The 22,658-nt window shown below is 41.9% G+C and overlaps 1 protein-coding gene across 1 annotated transcript; it reads right to left on the minus strand.

Annotated features, from left to right (window-relative positions):
- Positions 1-389: 389 nt before the first annotated feature.
- On the minus strand, positions 390-22,566 carry LOC116387526 (collagen alpha-5(IV) chain-like). Its single transcript, XM_031854721.1, has 52 exons — positions 22,320-22,566; positions 20,821-20,874; positions 19,787-19,876; positions 19,522-19,566; positions 19,184-19,228; positions 18,979-19,041; positions 18,760-18,813; positions 18,570-18,596; positions 17,693-17,761; positions 17,489-17,551; positions 17,355-17,390; positions 16,804-16,848; positions 16,544-16,621; positions 15,941-15,994; positions 15,747-15,812; positions 13,876-13,917; positions 13,739-13,792; positions 13,608-13,649; positions 13,338-13,422; positions 13,205-13,240; positions 12,885-13,061; positions 12,301-12,390; positions 11,788-11,871; positions 11,569-11,639; positions 11,069-11,257; positions 10,731-10,902; positions 10,546-10,635; positions 10,307-10,414; positions 10,050-10,144; positions 8,917-9,067; positions 8,634-8,747; positions 8,262-8,426; positions 7,986-8,072; positions 7,614-7,754; positions 7,286-7,384; positions 7,080-7,178; positions 6,703-6,842; positions 6,469-6,595; positions 6,284-6,364; positions 5,954-6,052; positions 5,736-5,783; positions 5,130-5,312; positions 4,697-4,827; positions 4,351-4,423; positions 3,994-4,068; positions 3,580-3,705; positions 3,243-3,338; positions 2,742-2,951; positions 2,452-2,629; positions 2,240-2,354; positions 1,985-2,157; positions 390-1,649 (listed from the first exon to the last, which is right to left on the minus strand). Exons 1-52 carry the CDS (start codon positions 22,389-22,391, stop codon positions 1,535-1,537), a joined length of 5,022 nt encoding a protein of 1,673 aa, XP_031710581.1. The 5' UTR covers positions 22,392-22,566; the 3' UTR covers positions 390-1,534.
- Between the last annotated feature and the right edge of the window lie 92 nt (positions 22,567-22,658).

The following is a 22,658-nucleotide window of genomic DNA, read 5'->3' on the forward strand; positions in this document are numbered from 1 at the left end:
GTAAGAGGGTTCAGCTCCTCTTCAGCTGCGACTCGTGTTAGCTGCCTCCCTTACATAAGCACACAAGGCTGCTTGTTATTTCTGACTCTGAGCAATCGATACGTTGGAATATGTGTGCACAAAAAAGCAACAGCATTGTGAACACTGTTGTTTGAGGATACTGTTGTACCTTTTTTTGCATTTAGCTGCATGTGGAGTTTGCATCTATTGATCCCAGTGACAGATATGGATGAGTGAGCTTGAGTGAGTGCTCTGCTGATACTTGTCTGAGTGAATAGTGTAGAGAAATAAGATGTTGAAGAGGAATGAAGCTATTCTGGATTGCAAATTAGCTTCATTGTTTTCGATCACAGCTTCTTTCAAACCGCTAGAATCAACAGGCAGATTAACGTACCATTAAAACAGTCATTATTTCTCTCCATTCATATTTTATTTTAATGTCTTTTCCTGCAATTGACAAACCAAAAGGAGAAAGATGGGATGTAAAAAGAAAAAACATTCCACAATGTATCTCTCAAGATCTTAATGTGCATTTTCTTTTGTCTGGAAGCCACAGAGGGAGCCTTCTGACAGTTCATTTAGAAATGGACTGGAGAAAGTTGCAGGCTGTATGAGTCATAAGCTTTAATCCTTACCATGCACCATTTAACAAGCCGGAACTGAAAATAAATGCTTTTAGAGTGAAGGCACAAATGACTCAATATTTGCGTGTGAAAACACAACAACCTAACAATTCCAAAGCGAGAGCATCACATTTACAACATGCCGCCTCTCCAGGTATCATAGGAACATGTGTGTGTCATCTGTGACCTCATTATTTTTTACGTCATTCATTGACATCAGCACCGTATGGATAATTATTTCTCAGTGGCCTGGCCGTCGTCTGCATAAAATCATAACATTTGGTGCATGTTTGTATCCAAGGCACCTTTAGTCACATGGACACAGCAACATAGGAGAATGGTGTTGTGCTTTCATCAATGACAGCATACAGTACATGGTCAGACTTTAGGTTCGAACATGGTCAGATGGCCTAGCTGTGTTCAACGTGTCACTGACAAATCAAGTTAAGTATTGGCAAGCATATAAAGTAAAACTGGATGAAAACAACACATTTCAAAGAAAAGACTAACTGAAATGGGCGCAGTGGTGCTATTGCTACTAGTATCACTACAACAACTAGCAGTACCTTTATCACTGCTATGACTAGCTGGTGTTGAGGCCCACGTGTGTCACAGGAATAAGTTCACACAGGTGGCCCACCACAGCCTCGATAACATATAGTGACTCACTAAATGTGTCATTACTTTTAATATGCACTATTATCAGAGCTTACATAACACCTGCAATTAAAGTGATTGGCAATTTGCTTGAAATGTATTTTATTCACAGCTAAGACTCATGAACACAGATGTGTAACTCACACCAGTGTAACAAACGGATAAACACACTACAAACTGCCGAGACTATTTTATCTCACATTTCTCATATTTTCAGATCTAAAAAATTACATCGATAAAGGAAATACTGAACGCTAAAAATTGTCCCCGCGTCTGTCATCTCTTGGTTGCCATGGTTTCCTGCAGACCCGACAACGGCTGATGACACTTTGTAGAGAAAGTCCCTTCACTGTGTGAGGAACAGGATTACTGTAGAAGAGAACAAAACACACACACACACAAGCCCAATGTTAGAAATGTCATTATAAATCACGCGTAGGGTTTTGGATTACAGCTGTATAATAGCATAACCAAATCAAAAAATCAACATAGGATAGGAATTTGATTCTTTGGCGCATCTTTATTATCATACAGACAAGCAAAACCAAGAAAAAACTATGCTAAAAAAAACGTCTCTGCAATATGCAGCTGTTCGTGTCATCATGAAACACCCAACCGTGTGAATAATATGATTTAAACTGCGAAAGAGCGTCATGCCCCATGGCATGCATCCACGACTGTTATCAGAGAAGGGAAGAGTTTACCTGAACATGCTGTTGGGGTCCAGGGAGGCCAGCCAGTAGCTATAGGAATCAGGGTAGTAGTTACAAGTTCCCCTGCCATGACACTCGATGAACGGCACTTGGCGGAAATTTTCCAGACATGAGCCGGGAGAAACCAGGGGCTGGGAGGAGCCCTCTGCTCCAGCACCCGTTTGCTAGAACGGATGAAGGTCAAGTTACATGGAAAATAGCTTTTGAGAAGATCCAGGTTGAAAAAACAAACAGAGACTTCTTTACCATGACAAATGAGTATCCAGTCCATAATGACTCCCAGTCTCGGGGACATTCAGGTGTCAGAGTTGTCTGGCTGTGGACGGCTATGACGTTGGAGGTGGTTTCACACACTGAGCACCTAAACCAGACATGCATACAGAAATCCACATTAAAACTGCCCCAAGTAATTGATATGTCTCTGTCACTGTGTGTATGTGTGCATGCTCCTGCCCCACCTGCTGATGTAGGAGGCCAGTGTATCCCCTGTGATGGAGGCCATGTTGGTAGGCATAGGAGTGTCAGTGGACAGCCAGTAGGAGTAGTCGTTACGAGAAGCATAGCGGCAGTTACTCTCCGTGTCACAAAACAGGAAGGGCATGGTGGAGAAACGGGGGAGACAGCTTCCCATGGTGCCTGAGAGACAGGGTCACGAAATGACTCAAGCAAACAGCAAAGACACGGGTTTTTAAGATGCAGACTCTGTACAGTGTTTCTGTTGAGAAAAGGAAGGTTTCCGTGCTCTTACCAAGGTCCTGACCATGGGCTCTCTCGTTTCCGTTGATGAAGAGCAAGGAGTAACCAGAGTAGATGAGGCTGGTGCCACGAGGGCAGTCAGGGACACTTGTGCTCTGACTGTGTCTGGCGATCAGGAAACTGTCAACATAACCTGGACCACCTCTGCCTGGCAACCCTGGATGACCCTTGTTGCCTGGGTCTCCAGGTCTGCCTTCTGAACCTGCAGAGGAAACACTAATTAAAAACATTTTTTGGGGGTGGGGGGTAGGGAGATGTACTTCAGTCTTAGTCACTGCTAACGCTCACTGTTGGACTGAGGAGTGTATTTTCAATATGGTCACCAGGAGGGTGTGACACAAGGTTCAGGTCTTCCGCTAAATCCCTCCCATGCCCAGTGCAGTGGTCACATGTGCTTTAGACAGGCATCGCAGCAAATTCCTATAGTTATTATCATGACATAACATCTGGTCTGCACACACAAACACCTTTCAACTCACACACATGCACACACCTGGCAGTCCTGCTTGTCCTGTGTCTCCTTTGAGTCCAGTAAATCCAGGATGGCCATCTGGGCTGGAACCACGCTGGCCTTTGACGCCTGACTGACCTGGGACAGAAAGAAATGCCCATCGAGGGACTGGTGTTGGAAATGAGCTTCAGCCATATACACATATAAAAAAACATCGCACACTGCTTCAGCAATTGTCAAGGTGTCTCAGACAGAGAAAAAAAAAACAAGGAAAGAAAACCAGCTTCACGGACGTGACATGATATAGTTTTAACAAGCAATAGAAAATAGCACATCTTAAAAATCAATGCATAGATTAAGCTGAAATATTATTTTGGACCTGGTTGGCCTGGTGGTCCTGAAGGTCCAGTGTTCCCCGGGGCTCCTCGATTGCCAGAGGGACCAGGTGAGCCGGGAGATCCTGGTTCATATATCACCGTGCCATATGTTGGATCACCTTTTAATCCTGTAGTGAAACAGCAGGAGCATTTACAAAGCTATTTCCCAAAATACATAATGCCTGTGTGCCATGGCTGATCTAGAAGGAGTTAATGCCAGTAATGCAGATGGGACAACAGTTAATCAAGTGCTAGACAGGTAATCTGACGGTGATGGGTAGAGTATTGCATCTCTGCTGCGAGTCCTAAAGGATGTCTGTTAAGATGTAGAAGTGTATTACGTCTGAGAGATAATCACAAGGCTCAGTTTTATTCCTGGTTATTTTTAACAGTAGTAAAACAAACGTTTGCCGCACCAGGTCGTCCAGGAAAGCCTTTCACCCCAGGTAGACCAGGAGGGCCAGGGATGTATCCAGGGTCTCCCTCGACACCTAAAACACACAAGTCATGAATAGATTTTAAGGGAATTAACTTGCCCATCACACCCTATTGCATAAATCACATCTGATTGGATATCACAGAAGAAAAGTGAAATTTATTTTTCTCTGTCCGCTTGGTTTTCTGTCCAATTTGTATTCCATCTCAGTTGTGTGAACATACATCAATTGTTTTTGACGATTGTTACTCTTCTGTGGTGACAGATCTGCTGCTGTCTGGGGAAGAATTCAAAGAGAATACCTAATCTCTAGGCTATGATTGAAATGATAGATTACCAGGGAGCCCATGGATTCCAGGTAGACCAGAATCACCTATTGGTCCCGGGACTCCAGGTCTGCCTCTTGGACCCTCAAGAGGCAAATGAAACATTGAAAGGTCGAAGATTAGACTTTTAGAAGAGCAGCAAGATTTGGAAGACTGAGCTTCTGTTGTGAAGCTCTCATTTTTAGTTTCTCTCATTTTTAGTTTGTGTATTTTTAACTGCATTTTTCAATGTTTGTTTGTAAGAAAATCACACCTCATTTGTTAAAATACAAATATGAATGCATAAAATTGGGCTTGAATCTTAATTCTCCTTTGAAAGACTATTTTCTTCAAAAGATAAATGTAAGGCTCACTTACCGGTGGTCCTTCAGGGCCTGGATCTCCTCGTGGTCCACTATAGCCTGGGGCTCCTGTAAGACCTGGGTCCCCTCTGTCTCTGTTTAACCCCGGCACTGTGGGACCTGGAAGGCCAGGTAAGCCACGATAACCTGCATATACAGTAGGGAGGAGAGTGTCATTATCATGAAAAGTACAGATGTGACAACTGAGAACCAAGCAAAGAAAATAAGGAACTAATATGTCAAAATATATTTTGGTCGTTTTTTTTTGACATTTTTAAAAGTATTATGAAGAAAATGGCTACCCCAGAATATCAGGTTACATCCAATATACTAAGAAGAGTTCTATCATGCATAATAACCTCTTCAGTCCTGATATTGTGCTATGATTTTGTGTCACTTCCAGAAAAAGGTATGTGAGACCCTTAAATCCACCAGCAGTGCATCCTCACCTGGGCCACCAGGATTGCCAGGATGACCGTGGTCTCCTTTTGACCCAGGAACACAAGCCCCTTCCCTTCCTGGTACTCCTATCCGACCAGAGACCCCAGTTGAACCTGGAAATCCTCTGTCTCCTATTGGTCCAGGACTCCCTGTGAGAGACAAGCCAGGGGGACCAGGGTTCCCGGGAAGACCTACAGTGTAGAAATACACAGATGTTCACAAATGTCAACAATAGTAATCAGCAGGGAAGAATGTAGGTTTTTTGGTTGGTCTCTATATTGACAACATTTTTGTAAAGATTTAAGGTATTAGATCATCATTTTATCATTGTTTATTTGGTGTAAACGACAATGATACAAATAGTGATGTGCATGTGTTATATATGGGTATTTGGCATTTAACCTAAGAACATTTTAAGGTTTTTATGAAGGTGTTCATGAGAAACATGTACACAACAGTCATCATATGGGCACTATCATTACATGTGGAGTGTAAAACCCAGACCATAAATCTGAGGTTTTTCTAGACCAGTGTCACGCTAAGTATAAAAATATATGACTGACACAATTTTGTAAAAGTCTTGAAAAGGATGATGTCATTTACCTGAGACTCACCTTGTTGACCTGTGTCGCCACGTCTACCAGGTGTCCCTCCTATAATGTCTACAGAGGAGAGATGGAGGATAGGTGAGTTTTGGCAGTAGCCATGAAAGACATCTTTTTCTACGGGCCATACATAAAATACAGACTATGATGATTGTAGGTGTGTATTATACAGGATGTGCATGAGCTCATAGAGCCTTGCAACACTTTTCATGCAGGATTCCTCTTACTGGTGTCTCCTTTCTGCCCTGGTGGTCCAGGGATCCCATCCCGGCCCTGATTGCCTTTAGCACCTGGATAACTACCGACACCCGGCAGGCCTGCGTCACCTGAGGCAAACAGAAAAGAAAAAAGGAAGGCTGAGGTCAAGCTTCAAAGAAAGTATGAATTAAATAAAACAGTGAACAATACCGATGCAAGCTGCTTGCCTTTTAAACATGATGAGAGTAAAGATTAGACTGTAGGCAGCACAGGGATGTGTTGTTCATTGATTTAGTAAAATGTAAGGGTTCCTTCTTTAATATAATATTTAAAATCAAGTACTTCTAAAGACACTTTACCTGCCGGTCCATTGGGTCCTGTCTGTCCTTTGTTTCCTGGAGGTCCATCGGAACCTTTAGGCCCTTGATAGCCTGATGGACCTGGAAGAGCAGGGTGAGGGTCAGGAGAGGGGTGAGAGGTTAACCGATTATGAGCAAAACATTCAAAAATCCTGAGCTGCCTTATTTTCATGACCAGTAGTAACCATTTTGTCCGTCAGGTCCTGGGTTTCCTTTGGCTCCACTGTATCCTGGTAAACCTAAAGATCCAAAAGAACCAGGTTGCCCTTTCTGACCCTTCATCACATACGTATTGGTTGATCCTGGTTCACCCTGAGGACAAGAAGAGCGACAAAGAGGAGAAGAGAGAGAAATCATTATTATTTTCTTATTTTAAGACATTGTACTCTACAAAGACTTTCTACACCAGTGATTTGTACCTTTTGTCCTACTGGTCCAGGCCATCCATATCCACTGTAATTTGGCTCTCCATTAATGCCTTTGTTACCAGTTGGACCTGGTGCACCATCTAGACCTGACCCTCCAGAGATTCCTTGATCTCCTTTTATTCCCCTTGGGCCTGTGAGGGTTAAAATAAAAAATATATTTTTGGTAAGATACAATGAAAGAGACCTTGATATCTACAGCTGCAGTTGTGTACTGCTAGATTATTAAAAATATACATTTTACACCTATTTTGTGACCCTTTAATGGTAATCTAAATCTGCAAATGTAGAGCTATTTAGTAGTATTACTATACTTTCATTTGTGAGGTTACAGAATTTGTATTAAAGGAATCAGTGTGTATAGCGCTTACCTGGAGGCCCTTTGACTCCCGGGTCTCCTGGAGCTCCAGCAGGTCCTCGACTTCCCCCTGCGAGAACTAATCCATCAACACCTGGATCACCTGCAGGACCTGGACAGAGAAAGGCACACAACACAAATTAAGTCTCAAAACTTGATGATTTGGTGAACCAAAATACTCACAATAGTATAGTTACAAATGTGAAACAAAATTCAAACCTCTTTGTCCAGGACCCCCTGGTGCTCCAGCTGTCCCTCTCCGCCCTTTTAGTCCAATACTTCCAGTATCTCCATTGGCACCAGATAGACCAGGGTAACCTGACAAAGTACAGATAGAGTTATAGGCTATACTAAACAATACAACAGTAAGACTCACAACGACTGCATTTATGACGTCACATGCACTCTTGCAAGAGGTTATGTCCTGAGGTACCAAAATCTGAGTTAAAAAAAGATCTCCAAAAACATTTGAGTTGTAATGGTTTGTGAAACAAATGTAAGTTGTTGTGGAATGATATTTTAATGGGAAACATTTACTAAAGCTTACCCGGATTGCCAGGGTCCCCTGGGGGCCCAAAAGCGTCTATTGTCTGTGGTGATGCAAGGCCTGGAGGACCTCTGGGACCTGGTTCGCCATTCATACCTGGAGGACCCCAGGAACCCCTGGCTCCATCTGGGCCGGGGGCACCTGGAAACAGTCATGGGGGCGTTGACTCCATCATACTTAACTGTACACCTCACATACAATTACAACGAATCACCAGCCATTGTTTCAGTTCTGACGCAAGACTTTTTAACTTTCTTAATCTATCTATCTATGTTAAACGTGTGTAGTTGATACATGGTACAGTGATCTATTTGTATGTGAAGGTGTGTGTGTGTGTGTGTGTGTGTGTGTGTGTTTGCATTTGTGCTTTACCTATTTGGCCTGGTGGTCCTAAAGTTCCAGGCAACCCATCTGAACCATATCCTGGTAACCCATCTGGTCCAGGGTCTCCTCTCAGTCCTGAGGAAATGCAAGTGAAAACAAGCTATAAGTCGACAAATACTTACAATATTCTACAATATAATGGATATAATGTTTGCTGATACATAATATGGTTAAGGCAGGGAATACCAAAAAAGACACATCTGTCATGTATTAAACAATTAATTCAAAAGCCGTTTAGCCTGTCAGAGACACAATGCCGTATACCTGGTTGACCGGGCAGGCCGTTTTGTCCCGTGATCCCTTTTTGTCCAGTGAGCCCACGAGAACCCGGCACTGATGGCCCAAGAACACCAGGTTCACCGGGGACGCCAGGACGACCAAACCCTGGCAAACCTGGGTTCCCCTTCTCACCGGGGGAGCCATCGGGTCCTGGAAGTGGGGAGACAGACAGGCAGAGGACAATATGGCGGTAAGGGGATGTTGAAAAGTCGTTATTCTGTCTAAATTTGTTGGACAGTGTTGAATTATGGGGGAGACATTTCCACATTTTGTCCTTTTTTATCTTTCACCTTCTGCAATCTTTGTCCCTCTGGAGCTGTCAGATAAGTACATCACATGACTTCAATATACACTGACCTGGATGTCCTGGAAACCCATCTGGTCCTTGTGGTCCCCCTGGCCCAGGTAAATCACCTTTACATGAATCTTTGTTACCAGGTAGTCCTGGGGGGCCTACAGAACCTTTACTTCCTGTACGTAGACAACATAGAATCAAGCACTTAATAGATGTCTTTGTATGAATATGTATGATTGAATGCACATGTGTTTGCGTTTGAACCATAAGTACCATAAGTATTTATGTCTCTATTTATGTCTCTTTGCAGGCTGCAGATTTATATATGATTCATGAGTACTGTACCCTTTTCTCCTGGAAAACCTGGACTTCCATGTACTCCTGGGTTCCCAGGTAGGCCAAGGATCCCAGGATCTCCTACGGGCCCCTGAGTTCCGTCTTCTCCTGGAGGCCCAGGGGGTCCTGGGGGGCCACGGTATCCAGGCCCACCGTCACCCTGAGTATTTATTTATTCATATTGACACATTTCGATGTGCTTGCAGTATGCCATTGTTCTAGTGCTGTGCTATTTGTCTATCATGACTTTTCACTTTACTGTCAAACACAGAGAAACTAATATCTGCAGAGAAGTCAGAGGGAGCTGTCTGTGGTACTGAAACAGCTGTCTGTTCCTGTTGAAGAGTCCTTAACAGGGGTGAACTTTTATTATACTCTATACATCATTTATGGCAGCAAAAAGTGCTACAAAGACACAAAATTAATTTTAAAAACCCAAATGAAATACCAAACATCTTGGATGTCCTGCAAATATGTTACTTCATTAAAAAAAGGTGGGTCTTTAGTGAGGATTTTAATCTGACCTACTAAATATAACGTACAACCAATAAAGTCATGACACTTTTTTTAAACAATCTCACTTTTCTGCTTGTTCTCTAAAACCAAACTGATATTCTCTCCATAACAGACGTAACACTGAACACATAACATCTCCATAACACTTACCATGCTCATATCCGTAAAATATAAATTGAGCTACAGCCATGAGCCGGTTAGCTTAGCACAAACACTACCGGTAAAATAATATGCATAATACACATAATACTGGTAGTCAGATTTTGTTGCCTTTGGACAGAGCCAGGCTAGTTGTTTCCCGATTTCAAGTCTCTAAGCTATATGACTACAGACTTTAGCTTCCTATTCACTGTTTAGAGATCTTCTCATCAAGCTCTCTGTCTAATCTCCCACAACAGAAATTACATCATATTCAGACAGATAGCATTACAGGGTACCTTTGATATAATGTATCTTGTGTTTTTCATTTGCATACGTATTACAGTGTAAATCCTGGAATCAAGTGTTAAAACAGTATACCTTTACTTTTACCTTTGACTTTGCTTTCGCATAAATGGCCAATACTGTACTATATATGTTCAATGCAGTCAACGAAATATATGGCATATTTTGTTTGTGTCTCTGACCTTCAGTCCTGCAGGACCAGGAATGCCTTGTGACCCTGGCCGACCAGACAAGCCGGTCCCTGGAAAGCCTGGGAGACCTGGTTGCCCCTTGTCGCCTGACCAACACACACACACACACACACACACACACACACACACACACACACACACACACACACACACACACAAATACATTGTATAGAATAGAAGAACTGAGAATCTTGAATTTGTTATCTGCTTGTCTTTTTTTGGCTTGAGCTCCAAAGCACATGGATTACCTTTCTGTCCAGGGATCCCCGACCTTCCAGGAAATGACACCTCACCACTTTCTCCCCTCTGTCCTCGAAAACCTGGTATTCCTGGGGTACCTGGTACTCCGTGATTACCTGGATGTTTGGTGGTAAGTATGAGACACGCTCTATTGATCTATTGTATGGTAACTTAAAGACCATCCACCCATTCATCCTGACATTTATATATCCATCTGTTAATCAATCAGTCATACAGCTATGCTTACCTGGGCTTCCAGGTGAACCAGGCAGACCTTTAAATCCAGGTGGTCCAGGAAGTCCTATGGTGTGGATGTGGCTAGGTTCGCCTTTCTGGCCTACCAATGAAGGAGTGAGAGAAGAAAGGATTCTATCTTGTGTGTTTATGTATAAGTGTCTGTCAAATTGTATACTGGTCAATGTGTTTCTTTACCAGGAATCCCAGGTTGTCCTGGCAGGCCAGGTACCCCAACATCTCCTGTACTTCCCGGAAGTCCAGCAGGCCCATATCCCACTGGCCCAGGGTAGCCGACTGTTCCTGGTCTGCCTAAAGACCCATGTGGTCCTGGGAAACCACGGTCTCCCTCTGCACCATGGAAAGGATACTAGAGAGAAAACTGAGAACTTATTCCGACAGCCACTAAAAATACATAATCTGTTGGATTGGCTCACGCACACGTCTGAGAATTTAAGAAATTTTAAACATAAACATGTGTCAAATGGCAAAATATATATGGCACATCAAGCTCAAGTCTGTCAAAACCTTCTCACCGAATCCCCTGGAGGTCCTTGATCGCCCTTGCGACCAGGTAGTCCAGGAAACCCAGGGCGGGCATCTGCACCAGGTCTGCCAGGCTGTCCCGGGTCTCCTTCATCTCCATTTATACCAGGAGTGTTGTCCGAATATGAGTCACCCTTTTGTCCTGGTGGGCCTTGAAATCCCATTTGACCAATCGGACCCTTCAGAAAAGAACTATTGTTTACAAGTGTTTGTAAAAAACCGAAGCAAAACAACAACAAACTACAGTGGAAACGGCTTATGATGATCATGGTTACAGTGACCAACGGTTTATACGGATTAAAAAGCTCGGGACAGAATCATTCCTACAAATGCTCTTTAGATAATTTGCTTAAAGTAATCAAGTAGTCCACTTACAGAGTTAATTTAGGGACTTTTCATATTTCTTTTTAAACTTTACTCCCATGACACTTCGCAGTAACCCATCTGCGTCCGATTTACACTGTACTTTTTTTAGGACATGCTTTCTTACTGGTCTTCCAGGTAAGCCACTAGATCCTGGGAAGCCTGGATCACCTTTAGCACCTGGTCCTTGATTATATCCTGAGCGACAGAAAGATATAGAATGTCTGCTCCAGTTTTAAACATTTCATACTCTCCAGTATTTCCAGTAAAACTTAAAAACGCATTTGAATGTAGAAGAAGGACGGATTTGGTAGAATCTGTGTTTTCTTGAAGTGAACGTATTTACCAGGGATGCCAGGTGGGCCTTGTGGACCCGGTGGTCCTGGGAATCCTGATCCGATACACTCATAACAGGGCTCCCCCTTCACTCCTGAACAAAGAATAACCATGGGAACATTTTTAGAATCAGAATCAGAATCAGAACCATTTATTGCCAAGGAAGTTTGCACCTACAAGGAATTTGTCGTGGCGGTTGGTGCGTAACATTTAACAATAAACAATAACATTAAACTATCAGCAATCAACACAGTGCGAGAAATAGAAACATATTAAAATTTACAATAAAATATAAAATATAAAATAAAGTGCACAATTCATATTACACAACATTATGTTTGCGTAACGTTTTCTTTTTCTACTCTCTCTAGTCCATCAAAGGGCTACATGTACTGCTGTACAGCAACAACTGCACATTATAGCCTCCAAGCATAGCTTATTAACAAGACAGAATTAGCAGGGCAGAAGACATGTAACAAATTAAACGGTGACAATTCATTCGGAATGATGCTTAGTTTCCCACCTTTCATTCCAAAAGACCCATCATATCCCATGGGTCCAGGCATACCTCTTGTTCCCTTCATTCCTGGGAGACCTTTGGTAATCCTGTTAGCTACAAGCAAACATCAACAACACTCATCAGTCTACTAGTTATGATGTCCCAGCATTGCTTTTCTTCTCAACATGAAGTGCCAGATAAATGTTGACTCATTTGTTCAACATAAAACCCTGACACTTGTCACATAAAAATGACACATGAAATAACGGTGGATTACTGTAAAAAGAACTGCAGGCATTTTATCTTTACATAAAGGAAAAAAAAGATGTCAAATGATCCCATGTAGACATTATTGTCTACTAACTGCCATCAGTCACAGCGTAGAAGCCTATAGAATAGAAGAGTAAAAAAAATTAAAGCTTCACTAAACAGAAAACATACAGTACTCTCACATATGCAAGAAGTTTGTTGAGTTAATCAAGATATTTGAAATAACTACCGGTATTACTGAAAGTGGGAGAAATACCATAAGTAGTATTATCAGTGGTAGTAGACGTAATAGTAGTTTAGATTAAATTACTTTTTAGAAGGAAAACATTTACACATACTTCTGTCTTCAGGAGGTCCAGGTGGGCCCTGATCCCCGGGAGGCCCTTGATACCCGTCATCCCCATCTGGACCTGGGAGTCCCGAATAACTATCCCCAGGCTCCCCAGGGTCCCCTTTGGGGCCTGGAAAACCATTGGGACCTCTAGGGCCTGGCACATGAATCCCAGATGAATGGCCTGTGTATTGTAAAGTCAGAGACTGTAAGCAACATATTTAGGGAAACCAAAAGTCATAGTTGGTTGTACTGCAACTTTTAAATACAGTACAGAATGATAGGGAGATAGAGAGATAGGATGAGGATAGCTTCTTCGCTACACACCTGGAGGTCCATCAGGTCCAGGGAATCCTTCAACACCTGAGAAAAGCATGGTAACTTGTGTTATTTCTGTATTAGAGTCACTGTACTGATCATTTTAATGGGCTAATTATTACACAGCATTATGTTCATCTACCTTGACGACCAGGGAGCCCAGGTGAGCCTGGGAAACCCAGATCTCCACGGTACCCGTTGAGTGGCTCAGTCACAGGGCCAAATATCTATAAACAAACACCACAGGGGGCACATAGTGAAATCAGAAATCATCAAGATTAGTGGGCTTTAATTGTGATGTAGAACACACTTTTACTGAATATTCATTCCGAAAAAACAGCATTGGAAACAGGCTTAAAAATACCATAAAGTTCAGGAGTACTCAGTAGAAAATCATCAAAAATAAACTCACATCTCCAGGTGGACCATGGGGACCCCTATCTCCCTTTTCACCCTAAATATTGGAGTAAACAATCAAAGGATGATGATACAAAGCACACCAACCCATTAAAAGCTTGTTTCTGGCACTAACAGATCACTGACCGTCCCTCCTGGTGTCCCCGGATATCCTGGATCACCTCTGGAGCCAGGCCATCCCTAAAGAAAAATATATTGTATTCAAAAGCCACACACATAATAACATAATGACTCTGCATACATATATGATTGTAGAACAGTACCCTAGATGATTGTCCAGGATCGCCATCCTTCCCTGCCTTTCCCTGTAAGGACAATTGAGGACAGCAGTGAGGAATAGACAGGTTCTGCTTTCTGTAAAGAAATAGTTTAGGTCCTCAAAAGTGTTGTTTTGGTTGGCATCACATGGCAGTAGTCATGAAAGCAGTAGTCATGGATTGGGGGGCGGCCCCTCTTTCATTACATATGGAGCGATGTGATTAGCAGGGGCCCCTCTCTTAAAAGCAGGGCCTCAGTTCAGGTGCATGCCACGAGCTTTCAAAATAAAGAAATAAAATCATTTCTAAAAATGACAGTTTTGAATCTGTAGCTGAGACGTCCTTGCTGTCTTCATGTTAAATGAAAAAGAGAAAAATGTGGCGATACCATGTTGGCCCCTTTAGGGACGCTCTCAATATATTTGCAGGGCATGGCAAAGCTGTACCCTTCTGTCTTTTGTCCCAATAGTTCAACCCTTCCCCTTGTTTCAGAGCAGCCTTCATTGTAGCTGGGTGGGCCTAGGGTGTAGTGGTGAAACTGTGCACTGTAACTTGGACTGAAGCTATATTTTTAACAAAATAAGTGATGAAATTGTTAAGGCCATTACTTGATATAAAGTTTGCAGATGATACTACCGTCATCGGCCCGGATTACGAACAACGAAATCAATAACCTTGCATGGTGGTGCTCAGACAACAACCTACTGCTAAAGGTCAGTAAAACTAAGAAGCTGATTGTTGATTTTAGAGAAAAGAAGGCAAGGACTCTCAGCCCCTGTCAATGGAGCTGAAGTGGAGCAAGTGAACAGTTTTAAGTTGCTGGGAATCAGCATCACAAACAACCTGACATGGTCATCACACATCTCCATCCTGGTGAAGAAAGCTCATAAACATCTGTATTCCTTAAGGGAACTTAAGAGGGCCAAATTCCCGTGCAAAGTTCTTGTTAACTTTCACGAAGGAAGCATCCTGACTGGAAATATGACAGACTGTTATGGGATGTGCACGGCCCAGAAGAGGAGAGCTCTACAGCGGGTCGGTACATCATTGGCACCCATCTACTGAGCATATTGGTGAACTGAAACACCTAGGAGGTGTCCACGCTTCTCGAGCGATCTCCTGACATTGTGAGAATCCAGCTGCCATGCGAGGTGCAAGGTAACCTGCGAAGAGCCCAAAGGATATTTACAGTCAATACCCACCTCAGCAACAGCCTGTTCACCCTGGTGCCATCTGGCAAGCGTTACAAAAGCATCAGCTGTTGTACCACCAGATTTCAGAGCAGCTTATTTCCTCAGGCTATGAGACTCTTAAATTTACCCTCGAACCTCCACTGATAATATATAGTGTTATAGAGTGTTTTTCTTACGCAGCAAAATGGGTCGTTGCATAACCCTATTGTACAATAACAGTAAAATAACCTTGTATTCTTGATCACACCTGCACACACTAAAATTAACTTTAAATTATTCACGAAGCCATTCACTTGGCGACGTAAATCACAAATAAACACGTATCACTTTACATGCTAACAAGCAAACACCCGGTTGGCTGAGTGCCTCCCAACACGACTGTCTATCCTCCAGGTGTTGCTCATTAATGCATTAAACTGACAGAGGAACAATGAATAAGGGTCTGGTTTCTTTTTTGTTGTTATCCCTTTTCTTGTGTGGCAATGGGGCAAATCCCATTGAGTTTAATGCTGCATTACTGCCCTCTGCTGGTCATCCTTTTCTCAGAGAAAGATATGGTGCAACAGTCGAATAACAAAGCAAATATCTGTTTTTTGGACATCACTACATTTCATACATATGCACAATCAGAAAGGGAGGCCTAAATGTGAGGTGGAATGGAATAAAAAGTATGTGTTGTCTTACTACTGGACCCTCCGGTCCTTGGTCTCCCTTTGCTCCTTTGGTGTAATGGCCATAACCTGGGTCTCCCTGGGAACAGATTGAAAGGAGAACATCCGAGAGATAAATGCACAGCACCAACAAGGCAGAACACACATCTAAAAGGAGATCTAAAACATCAAAGATCCACAAATGGCATTCATTTAGTAGAAACTTACTGATTCACCCTTGCATCCTTTTATTCCTATGTCTCCGTTGTCTCCTTTTGCACTCTGAATAAGACAAAAACCTTGTGTTATGGGTTGCAAAGACGTCAGTTGCCTACCAGTCCGTCCAACATTTTGATCCCGAATAGACCAAGATATTTTAATAACTATAATTAAAACATGACAATGAAACTTACTGAGCACATTGATGCTGCGGCGAGAATGAGTCTTTCCATTTTGGACACACTGGAGCTTTTTCTCTTACACCACGTTATTCACCACATCAGCAGACTCCCTATCAGATCTTTTACTTTTTCTTCCTTTTATTTCTTCCATTTTCATGAAAGAGAAATTAGCCCGTCTGGCCGGTACTGTGAACCTTGACTAAATACGAGTTTAAAAGCCTGCTGTTCTCACAGCTCCTGCAAAATGTGGAAACTGTTCCAGCTTGTGAAGTGTGACACCATTAGGCTTAGTGCACTGGCTATTTCTCAAACGGACTTTATAGGCACATTCAGGACAGTGCAAGGTTGCTGCAATACTATATTGGAAAACCACACCCTGGAATATATAATATATAAATGCTGCTGATTTGACCTCAGTCTTATACTCTACCTTTAACACGAGACTCTCAGTGAAAAACTCCTTGATCCGACCCCGTGGCCCCGGTGGGCCTCGTAGTCCTGGTCTCCCCTATATCAAGCAAATTGAGATCATCCTTAAACATAAATAAGATATGATGCACATGTTATAATGAAAATGTTATCATCGAGTTATTGAAATGGTGAGAGATAAATAAATACAATGCTACATCCTCTCCTCTTTAAGTGAATGAACCCTTGATACCGTAACAGTGTTTCTGAAAAATAAAGTACCTGTGGTCCACGAGGTCCTGGGGTAGCGCCTATGCCTTCTTGACCCTGTAGGATGGGAAAGCAGTTGCAACTTGTTTATATAACTAACCTGTTCTCTCAGTCTTTCTCAGAAACTCACATTTTTCTCTCAGTTTGGTTTTGGTCAGGCTCCCACGTTCACCGTCTTTGTTGATACCAAATCGTACAGATGGGTTTAGACTGCCCTTCCTCTAATACACTACGTCCTATCACCACCGTTTTCACCGTGTGAAACGAGTCGTATCACATGTAGATGTTCACACTACATTCCAAAATACTGCAGTGCCAAGGAACAAGCACTGTGGCCAAACAGCAGTAATCACTAAAACAACAGCTAGGAAATGTTTTCCACTTTCCCGGGTAGTGTGAACACCGCTTACTATGATAATTGAAGACAAAACAAAGAAGCCCAGCTGTGGTTTCCCACTGCGACACCCAGTAAATACTTAGACTCATTATCACAAGTATAAGCTGTCAAACACGTATACATACATATCTAAAGTATTCATCCATATATATTTTTAAAGCATTACCTTTGATCCTGGATACCCAGAACGACCAGGAAACCCCTGTTCATAAAGAATGCCGTTATGCCAAACATCACACAATAAATATTCCAGAGTGCCATATGTACTCTGTGCAAGGCAACCCAAAAAACGTTACTCACGACAGAGCCCTGTGGTCCAGGGTCCCCTGGTCGTCCATCCTCTCCAAGGAAACCTGGATGTCCCTAAAATACACATACATATAGAAAGAAAATGAAATCTAGTACTACTTTTTATACCTACTTTTTGGAAAATGTCTTTAACTGTGATGGAAAATATTATAGAAACAGAACGCCATTAATATTAATGTAATTTCAAATAGTTACCGGCTGTCCGTCCCTCCCTGGTGGCCCAGGTGGGCCTGGTATTGCATTCACTGATACCCGCGATTCACCCTGTGAAATAAAGGAAGTCAGTTTATTTAATATTTTGTTGTAAAAAAACCTGAATTTAGTGTTACAATACTTGATGATTACAGGTATGTAGTAGTACTGCATGGAATATGTAATAATTCTTCATAGTTGTAGTTGACAGTTGGGCTCTGCAGGATTGATCTTTATGTATCTGGGCACTTGACATGAATGCATGGGTTCAGAATTAGAATGAGGGGCTGCCTCTATTGGAGATGACTCTGTCTCATCATGCATACTGTCATTGAGGTGTCTGTGAACACTTTATATACAACAGTAGTTACGGTATAGTACTGTTTGTGATGCCATAGGTGAAATTAAAGCACTTTTGATCCAGTTCATAGTGCAAAATCAAATTTAACATGTACACGGTAAAATTACAGATTATTTATGGATCATAATGCTCTCAAGAAAACGTACTTTCTGATGTAGTACGTCTATAATGTACACGCTCGAAACACTAAATGAAAAGTATTTGTCCTGGAAATTAGATTTGAGAATGAACACATTTCTTGCTGTAAATGAAAGTGGAAAGTGACTTGATAGAAGGAACAAAAGAAAGAAAAATCTTTATTGGTCTCACATGGACTACGGACAAAATGAGCTCTGGGAGCTTGGGGAGGCAGAGAGGGCACCTGCTAGTGCAGCATCATGTTTTTCTTGGTGCATCAGGATCCTGCTAATGAACTCCTTGAAAGGCAATAATTGCTGAATGATTCTGCAGTTCCGCTCTTCCCAAATACACAAAGTACTAAACAGCTGACCGTGGGTGGCGCAGCATACATTTTATTACCTTAGGTCCAGGCAGGCCAGCTGGACCCTGTAAAGTAAAGATAAAGCTGAGGGAACAAACAGTTCTCATATTCCTTGATGGTTCATTTTAAGTACATCAGTAAGCAAAACACTAAAGTTCTTAAGAGGAGTAACAAATCACAACACTGTATCTGATCACAAAATAATTAAACAAAACATAAAGAACTTACTGCACTTCCATCGATGCCATGGATGCCGGGAACACCAGGAGGTCCCTCTTCTCCCTAAAAGTATAATGTGTTCAAAGTATGCAAAAACTGGTTCATGTTTGTGTAAGAAGAAAGTGTAATTGAAAAGCCCTCTGCTCAAAGCTCCGCAATGCGAGCATCTAACAAATGAGCTAAAACTATCAGATGAAAGAAATACTAACATATGAAATATTTTCTCACATCAGTTCCATTGCAGCCGTGGACCCCTGCGGCTCCTGGAGGCCCTTGAAGACCTGGGATACCCTGTAAGAGCATAATCAGCGGAAGTTAAAAAAAAGTAACAAGCATCTGTAAACATATGCGGGAACGTGCACTTACACAATACAGAAATCAGATGACGAACAGAGTGAAACTGGAAAATGGATGAGAGAGTAAGATACCTCACCGGTAAACCATGAGACCCAGCAAACCCTTCTTTGCCCTCAGGTCCCTGTAATGACAGTAACAAAACCAGTAAACATTGTAAAAGGCACTCAGATACAGAGTGGATACCTATGCTTGCACTTTGTCTGTACACATACCAGGGTTCCCACACATTTTTATGGACATAATTTCAAAAATTTCTCATAACTTTTCCAGGTTTTCAATGAAGGCAGGAACCCTGATATACATATTAGACAGACGCCATGGTAAACATAAATTTAGTTATGTTTACACACTGAGACCAGATCATATACGTATACACCCAAAAAGACACAAGCTTGGATAACACAGTTATGTTACCGGATCGCCTTTTGGCCCCTCCAGTCCATCAGGCCCAGTGTTGCCCTGTCAAAGACAGAAACCTATAATTAATCTTTGTGATGTGGTAAGATGCAGTACAAGCAAAACTAAAAGTGATGTCTAGGTACACAAGGAGAAAGTGTAATTCAACACAGTCGATATGCAATTTGAGTCAAGGTTGCCCTCTGACAAAAGCGTTGGATTGGAAGATTGGAAGATTGAATATTATACAGAAGGAGCTACAAGAGCCCGGCTGGAATTCTACCTTTGGTCCAATAGGCCCAGGATGACCATCTGATCCACGACGGCCCTCTATCCCTGAGGGACCTGGAACTCCGGGAAAACCTTTGTCTCCCTGTGAGTATATGTGAAAGAAAGAGAGACAGAGAGAGAGAGAGAGAGAGAGAGAGAGAGAGAGAGAGAGAGAGAGAGAGAGAGAGAAAATCATAAGTTTCTGTATATTTTAGCTAATCATGGTTGAAAATATAAGCTTTTTTACTCATAAGTTTCCAAATATTGCTACTGGAAACAAACATATAACAGCTAACACTAATGATATAGTTGAAATTGTTGTTCCTGTATTGAAAGACCTGTTAAAAACTTTGTGGGTGATGCTTTTGACAGTGATTTTCAACAAAGTGATAATGAAAACAATCACCATTGAAGGTCAACAAACAAATTTTGTAAATATTACAAATACGTAGTCTTGAGTTGTTTAGCTGGACACATGAAAATAGACACATTATATGTGTATTTTCAAAATATACAGATTTTACAGTCAAATGATTTTTTGCAGTCCATTACTGAGGTAGAGCTGCATTAGACTAAAGAGGTTTCATGTGTTCTGCTCTCTGCTTTCAGCTAACTGCAGGTTGATTAAAAACGAAACAGCTGGTCTCTCTTGAAAAGGCTAAAATACTTATAAAGATTGTTGACACACTAAAAAAAAAAGCTTTTAACGCTTTTTTTCAACTACGATCTATCAAGATCTGACTATAGTGTAGCACCGGGCAGCTGCACCTGAGGCGTTTTGATTGTGACAAATTGCTGTACAGTGTGGTGTTTTTAGGTTTGACAGTCGCACTGTGCGTAAATCTGTGAGATCTGCTTTACAGATGATGAATGAATCATAGTATCTAAGTGGTAGTAGTAACAAATACAATAGGCCCTTTTCACAAAAGACATTTTGCTGTGTCAGTAGGAAATGCAAAGTAAAAAGATTCGATAATATATTCAAATCAAATATTAATAGTAAACCCCAGTGTTGATGAATTTTACGACAATAGATGATCCACTCACCCTGCTGCCTTTCACTCCTGCACAGCGGCACCTTGATTTCCCATTGCACACACACTAAAAAAAGAAGACATTGTTACAGTGTTCAATATGTATCGTGTAGGTGTCCAATTAATTCGAATTTGCATCCATTTAGGAAGCAGTGGTTCCCAAATGTTTACGGTCATGCTCCTTTTTTGGAAGAAAACCATGCTTCCCCATACCACTGTAAACCAATTTAATTTATATCAACCGTAAACCATATTGTGGAAACTGGTAACAAAAGGAGTCAAGTTGAATGGCTCTATATCCCACAGGAGGGTGCACCCCACAGGTGTGTTGCACAATCAACTGCAACTTTTACAAACACTGTGCCGATCGAGAACGTGTTATTTGTTATTTTGCGCAGTGAAGAGAGTTTACTTTGGGAGGATTTGTGGAGGATTCATGGAAGCAATTTTTCAGAGCACTCATAATTCACGACTGATAAAGGCTTACACCTCCTTACAGTGGAATTTAAAGGCTGTAAATATTTCTGCTTATCAGCAGAGGAAAAGGCTCAGAGAAGCTAATGGACTAAAAATGTGGAGCTACAGTAATAGTCAAATGAATGTCTCTGCTAACTTCTCTGGCGCTGTGAGGCCTGTTTTGCTTATTTCCCCACTACCATATCCTGTCCCCTTTTTCCATGACCTTCCATAAAAAGGCCCACCAACATAGCAAAGTGGAGTGAATACTGTACACAATGGAAGTAAATGCACAAACAGACTGCAACAAAAAAAACCTGCATCTCTTCTGGATAAGAGATGTTTGAAGTTAAAAGCACAGACATTACAGTTACAAACAGATCACAGCCTTGTATATGTGAGTTGAGGCTGTGTAGAACGAATGGCGCTCACATTGTACACAACAGGAAACACACAGGGAACATACTGTTACAGAATGATGCTGTTCTCCTATCAACAGTGATTCGGTGGATTTTTGTGTGGGACCTCGGAGAGCTTCAGAAAGAGAAAGGTAATGTTATACTAAACAGCATTAATCTAAAAAAAAAAAACGTGTGTGATGCATTGCAATGGATAAGTTGAAACAGTTATGATAAAAGCTGAGTGGTAAACACACTGCTAGGTTTTTCTTGAACAAAGCTCACCGATAAAAGTTTGCAGATAAACCACTGTAGCTCAGCAGCTAATCAAATCTCTGCAGTCTAATATGGACATTGATTACAGGAATGTGTCTCCAGTGTGTACAGTGTGAAATAAAAGCACTACTGGAAAAAAGATAGTATACAATTCAGTGTTTGCATTGCAATATCCAGATAGGAGTCTGAGATGTTCGTAAAATCAAATCAGATAGACTTTATTGTCCCGGAGGAAATTTGTCTTGGAAACACACATACAGTGTACAGTGTCTGCTGTTAAAAAACAATACAAATAACATATTGCATACATACACAGACTGTCGCCAATCCAAATCAGATCTCCTGACAATTTTGTGTCAGTAAGAAAAAGAAAATCTCTTACATTTTTGGCCCCTGTGCCCATCAGCATCACAGCAAGCAGGATGAGAGGAACTCCCAACATTAACATCCCCATGGCTCTGTTCTTGCTCCAGTTACCGCAGACACCGTGGCAGTGTTGAAATGTCTTTTTTTCAGCGTGTTCCTCAGCAACCACCCTTCACATTACACGTATCCCCTGCTGTAATGTCTGTGGGTGATGTTAGGTCACGGCTTCAGTTAAATTGAAGCTCTCCGTCTGGGTTGAAGTGCCTTGATGGACAGTACAGCCCTGAAGAACTTGTTTAGCTTGGTCCTGAGGAGGGGGGGTGGTCTAACCTCACTGATGCTGTCAACCCCATCA

This window comes from Anarrhichthys ocellatus, unplaced genomic scaffold, assembly GCF_004355925.1.
Source record: "Anarrhichthys ocellatus isolate YVR2014 unplaced genomic scaffold, GSC_Weel_1.0 scaffold15, whole genome shotgun sequence".
In the NCBI taxonomy this organism is placed as follows: Eukaryota; Metazoa; Chordata; class Actinopteri; order Perciformes; family Anarhichadidae; genus Anarrhichthys; species Anarrhichthys ocellatus.

Bases quoted from the DNA above. Each gene is read 5' to 3' on its own strand.
- LOC116387526 (XM_031854721.1), bottom strand. From the start codon at position 22,391: ATGGGGATGTTAATGTTGGGAGTTCCTCTCATCCTGCTTGCTGTGATG. The intron at 6,843-7,079 runs GTAAGCGCTATA...TAACCCTCACAG, and splicing joins GGGAGTCAAAGGGCCTCCAG to GCCCAAGGGGAATAAAAGGA. The intron at 2,952-3,242 runs GTGTGTGCATGT...TTTCCTCTGCAG, and splicing joins AGGACAAGCAGGACTGCCAG to GTTCAGAAGGCAGACCTGGA.